General features: G+C 45.2%; 1 protein-coding gene across 2 annotated transcripts in view; it reads left to right on the top strand.

The window, feature by feature from the left end:
• The first annotated feature begins 1577 nt into the window (after positions 1-1577).
• Positions 1578-6045, top strand: part of PEX14 (peroxisomal biogenesis factor 14) — a 149198-nt gene continuing 144730 nt past the window's right edge. Inside the window, exon 1 of one of the 2 annotated variants that reach the window (XM_017503864.2) lies at positions 1578-1702. In XM_017503864.2, the coding sequence (XP_017359353.1) occupies positions 1667-1702 (36 nt within the window). In that variant the 5' untranslated portion in view covers positions 1578-1666. The remainder of the gene's footprint in view (positions 1703-6045) is intronic. The other variant, XM_017503873.1, reaches the window with a different exon arrangement.

The raw sequence follows: 6045 nt of genomic DNA on the forward strand, positions 1-6045 counted from the left end.
AAAAAAAAAAAAAAAGAATAGTTCAAATTCACACTTGCAACAAACCTCATTCTATCAAGACACAGGAAAAACGAATGCAGGGATTTAGGAATGCTATACTGTACTTGCTTCTCTTCAACTTAAGCAGCAAAAGTTGCATAGTGAAAAAAATGATCAAAAAGCTCCTCTCTTAAAATTACGTAAACTAGAAATAATTATCTGTTCATGTTTATTCATTTGGCGGACTCTCTTTTTTTTTCCTTCTTTTTTCTTTTTTTCTTTTTTTTGAGACAGTGTTTCCCTCTGTCTCCCAGGCTGGAGTGCAGTGGCTGATGGCTCACTGCAGTTTTGATCTCCTGGGCTCAAGGAATCCTCCCACCTCACATTTTGTTTACAAAAATGTGGGTGAAGGCCGGGTGCGGTGGCTCACGCCTGTAATCCCAGCACTTCAGGAGGCCAAGGCGGATGAATCACCTGAGGTCAGGAGTTCCAGACCAGCCTGGCCAACATGGTGAAACCGATCTGTACTAAAAATACAAAAATTAGCCAGGCATGGTGACAGGTGACTGTAATTCCAGCGATTCGGGAGGCTGAAGATGGAGAATCGCTTGAACCCGGGAGAGGTAGGTTTCGGTGAGCCGAGATTGTGCCATTGCACTGCAGCCTGGGCGACAAGAGCAAGACTTTGTCTCAAATAAAACAAAACAAAATCGTGGGTGAGGAAATTAGATATTATCTCAAGAAAAGTGTAGGCATTTAAAACAGCGTTTGGTAGAAGGAATTATTAAGTCATCCCTTTTAAGTAGTCTATATCTATCAAAACACAACTATAATATGAGCTTGCCGTTAGCTCTAATGTATGTATCCTTTTTCATATAATTTTATTTTTATTTTATTATCTTATTTTTAGACAGGGCCTCACTCTGTCGCCCAGGCTGGAGTGCAGTGGCATGATCATAGCTCACTGCAGCCTCGACCTCCTGGGCTCAAGGGATCCTCCTGCCTTGGCCTCCTAAAGCATTGGCATTAAAAATGTGAGCTACTTTGTCTGTTTAGTATTTAGTTTAAAATCTATCAATTCAAAAATAAACAAAAACCAAACAAACAAAACCAGTTCAACCCGGATAAAATAATGACGTTTTGTGGAAGCCTGTTCTCTTTAAAATGCTCCCTTTTGTGTTCTCCCAATAGACCCGCACCCTTATGGAGTCCTATCCCCAGGATACTGTAATTGTGTGTGTATTTGGCCTGAGCATGGAAGTAGGGTTTGAATCTTGAATCTTTTTATTTCGAGCGCCTACCAAAGTTCCTAGCATATGGTAAGCACTCAATGAATGGAACTGAACTTATGTCTAAACATTGATTTCCAAGTTTCTTAGCATTCAACCATTTATTACATACTTGGCAAGTCCCTAAATGTGCTCAAGGCAATGTGGAGACGGGCAGAGATTTAATTCATTAAGAATAATACACATATAACAAGATAAAGACTTGGGATCTTCCTGGAAAGCAGAGACTTAACGGAAACTGTGCAAGGTGACCCGGACACCCGGGCTCCACCCTCTGCCCCAGTCCCCCACATCGACGGGCTCTGTTCCGGCTACCTTAGTCTGGGCTGGAGGGCGAGAGCGAGGGCGCCTGGGAGAAACCTTGTCCAGCGGCGGTTGATTAGTCAGGCCTCAGAAAGATGGCGTCCTCGGAGAAGGCAGAGCAGCCGAGCCAGGTAAGGGGAATGGGACTGTGCCGCTGGGCGGCTGAGACCCCGGCTGGAGGGGGCGCTCAGCATACGGCTGGGAGCCGGGTAGGGACCCCGAGTTTCCGAAGCTGGGGACCCCGACCTCTTACCCCCTCCTGAGCCCCGCCCCTCCCCAGGTCCTCCCCACCCGGCCCCTCCCTCGGTGACCCCTCTTTGACCACATTCCGGAGCCCGGGCTCTGGTGCCTGGCCATGTCCGTGGGTCCGCATTTCCCGCCTGCCAGCACCTCTGGTCCCACTTAAGCTCGGCGGGGAGGTTGGCGGGACCCTTGGGAAGTCCCCATCCTTGAGCTGCGAGGGTTTGAGAGGGAGACGATAGATCGCTCCCGGCTGTCCCTTCCAGGGAGGGGCCTGATTCCGTCAGGGTTCCCGCTCCGTCACGGCCTCAGCCTCCTGGAGTGGCTACCAGCCTCTTCATCTTTAGTCACCTTTGCTTCTCTCTCGTCAAGTTGGAGAGTCAGAAGTAATGTAGTCGAGCCTTCTCAGTGCATTGATAGGAAAGGGACGCACTGTGAACAACAGACGCCACTAAGCTTTTGGCTGAGACCCATCTTCGCTTCCCTGGGTTTGGTTTTGTTGGCTGAGGGCTCCACTCTAGCTTTTCACCTGCAGAGTCAGCCAAATCCCAGTCCAATAAGGGGACGATGAGGACCAGTGTTGATGCCTGTGCCTCTGCGGTCGGGAGGCAGTGGATGATAAGGCCTCCGAAGGGGGTTATAGTCCAAAGGTGGGGTGGGGTGGGGTGAGGAGAAAAAGGGTAAGAGAGATCTTACATTTAGCTGCATATGTGCTGTCATGTTGAGGACGCATTACATCTATATTCTCGTTTAGTGCTCATTATGCTCGCTACAACCTTTATGAAGTGCAGGCTGTTAACTTCCATTTCGCAGAAATGAATACTAATGGTTTGTGACTTGCCCCAAATCGTGTGCCCTGTTGAGCCTGTATTGAACCTGTATGTGTGACTGCGCTAGTCATCCAAACATTTTTGAGTTGAGTTAGGATTAGAATGAGGAAGAAGAAAATAGTTTCAGCTTGGGCCTCATTCCTCCTCTTCCATCTCCTTGAAACACCTTTAAGAGTTTTCAGCAGCTTACTAGCATTTCATTTCCTTTAGAGGCAGAAGACCACTGCTTAGTGTTTCTTACTGTCGTATTCTGCATGTCTGTTACAGGAATTGCACTTAAAAGAGTTGGTGTGTTCCCCTATACCAGCTTCTATTAGCGGTGTGAATGATTCAGGAAGAAGATGTCTTGATTGTAAAACGTGGGAAATAACAAGGATTGATTCTGGTCTTCTCACTGTCAGATGTTCTGGAGTTTGGCAAGTGTCTTAAGAGGAGGGCCTCTCCCTTCTTGCCTTAGCTCATTTAGTTTGCTGAAATACTGAGGCTTCTTGGGGTCTGGGTTTCTCTGAATTTTGTGTTAGGAATACCCACAGGCCGGGATTGAAGGGTGTCTTCAGTTCTTGATTTTTTTTTTTTTTTTTTTTTTATGGAGTCTTTTTTTTTTACCCAGGCGGAATGCCATGGTGCAATCTCAGCTCATTGTAACCTTCTCCTCTTGCGTTGGAGCAATTCTCCTGCCTCAGCCTTCCATGTAGCTGGGATTACAGGCATCTGCCACCACGCCTGACTAATTTTTGTATTTTTAGTAGTGATGGGGTTTCACCATGTTGGTCAGGCTGGTCTTGAACTCCTGACTTCAAGTGATCAGCCGGCCTCAGCCTCCCAAAGTGCTGGGATTACAGGTGTGAGCCACTGTGCCCTGCTCAGTTCTTGATTCTTATAGGACATTTAATTTGCCAGTGCTGTAAACAGTACTAAAAATCTTGCCACTTGGAGCCATTGTCATGCCCAAGGATTCTTTTGGTTTTGCAAGTTTGCCCTCCCTGTATATGTATTTAATAAAAAAGGACCTAAGGTTCTTTAAGGGGCCTTGGTCAGCCCTTGTTTGAAGCTCTGCTTCTCCTTTGCCCTCCTTTCCAAAGCTGGTAGAGGTAGGATTGCAAAAGAACATGCTGGCACCCTGGGGGAAAACCTTGAACTTTTCACACCAGATTCTGTTGCTATCTAACAAGTAGCAAATGCACACTTTTTGAGTGAACCAACTCTCTTTGACAATTGCTTGTTTCATTTTTAAGTCTTGATCAAACCAGTTTCCCATTTCTCCAACTAAAGCAGAGCAGGACTGAAAGGATTGTTTAGCTGTTTTCCCCCACCCCTGATTTGTTGGATAGGGTTAGACCTGTGGGGCTGAGCCAGTGTTCTGTCTCTCACAGAAAGTTTGTTAGTTAGCTTTGTCACATCAGTCTCTGGTTTGTAATGATTAAACGTGAATAACCTTCTCTTCCCTTGAGAGGCAGTGTAGGATAGTGGTTACAAGTACAGGCTCTAAAGCCAGACCCTCTGGCTTGAAATCCTAGCTCCACTAACTTACCAGCAATTTGATTTTGGACACATCTACTTAATTTTTCTGGACTTAATTTCTCCATCTGTGAAACAGGGAAAATACTAGGGCCTATCTCACAGAGTTGCTCTAAGGACTAAATTAGTTATTTATGTAAAAGTGCCCAGAACAGTGCCTGACACAATGTGTTATCTATTATTATTATTATCCCATTTAATAAGTCTGACTTTTCACTCACAAATGGATCTAAACCTTTCCTTAAGTTCTATTACAGCATCTTTTGGGGTATTTTTTTTTATGTGCTGACCACTTGTCTAGTAAAGTTCTTTTATTTGTTCAGAAGTAATTCCTTAAAATGGAAAGGGATGCTGGTATTGATGCTAGTTGTCCTTCATGACTTTTGGATTTCAGGAACACATGTACTTTTTCATAGTGGTATAGTCTATCCTCAAGATGATTTGTTGGAATTTCATTTATTGCTTCCTTTTTTCTCTATTCCCCACATTGCTCTGTTTTATGTGGTTGATCTATTGATTGATTAATTGAGAGGGGGTCTCACTCTGTCACCAGAGTGCAGTGGTGTGATCGTGACTCACTGTATCCTTGACCTCCCGGGTTCAGGCAGTCCTTTTGTCTCAGCCTCCCGAGTAACTGGGACTACAGGTGTGCACCACCATGCCTGGCTAATATATTTTTAAAACATTTTTTGTAGAGGTGAGTTCCTGGCTAGGTGTGATGACTCATACCTGTAATCTCAGCACTTTGGGAGGCTGAGGCAGGAGGATCGCTGGAGGCCAGGAGTTTGAGACCAGCCTCTGCAATATAGGGAGACCTCGATCCTACAGAAAATTAAAAAATTAGCCAGGCATGGTAGCGCTTGCCTGTGGTCCCAGCTACTTAGGAGGCTGAGGCGAGAGTGTCACTTGGGCCTGGGAGGTTGAGGCTGCCGTGAGTGGTGATTGTGCCACCACTCCAACCTGGGTGAGAGAGCAAGATCCTGTTTAGGGGGAAAAAAACAGAGAGAGAGAGAGAGAGAGAGAGAGACAGACAGACAGACAGACACACACACACACACACACACACACACACGTGCTGAGATTATAAACATGAGCCACAACGCTCAGCCAACATGGCTGATCTCTCATTGAAGTCCTTTCTAGCGTATACATGTTGTAGCCTGTAGGAATGAGAAATGTTATCTCTATTACTCAGCTTTCCTATTAGCTTTTCTTTCATCCTGAACAGCAGGGGCATGGTTCAGTCTGATTACTTCAGAGTTACTGAGCATTGAGTGTTATTGTGGAATGCAGATTTCCTATCTGTTGATTTTCTCTGGGTATAGTAAATTTTGGATTGAGAGGCTACAGAAGCAGGCAAGGGAGAAGAGCGCAGTGAAAGCCTAGAATAGCATAGCCTCACATCCTGGCAGATTTTGGTGGAACGTCATCACTCACAACTATTGAACTTATCACTCCACCTTTCTGAGTATGTTTTCTTCTCTGTCAAATGAGAGCAATAATGTTAAGCTAAAGCTGGGTGTGGTGGTGCATGCCTGTAGTCCCAGTTACTCAGGAGGCTGAGGCTGGAGGATTGCTAGAGCCCAGGAGTTGGAGTCTGTAGTGCATGATGATCACGCGTGTGAATAACCACTGTACTCCAGCCTGGGCAGTACAGTGAAACCCCACTGCTGAAAAAAAATGAATAAAATTAAAAATAATTACCCTTTTAGTGTTGACTGAAATCACAGATGTGAAGTGCACCTGGGCGTAGTAAGTGCCCAGTAAGTGTTAGTTTCCTTCTCTAAGTCTTTACATGTAGTTTTGGAAGTCTATTGAACTCTTGATTAACAGTAGGTCGGACAAGGTATTTGCCCTTTCAACTTTTTTTTTTTTTTTTTTTTTTT

This window comes from Cebus imitator, unplaced genomic scaffold (genome assembly GCF_001604975.1).
Source record: "Cebus imitator isolate Cc_AM_T3 unplaced genomic scaffold, Cebus_imitator-1.0 Scaffold15, whole genome shotgun sequence".
Taxonomy (NCBI): domain Eukaryota; kingdom Metazoa; phylum Chordata; class Mammalia; order Primates; family Cebidae; genus Cebus; species Cebus imitator.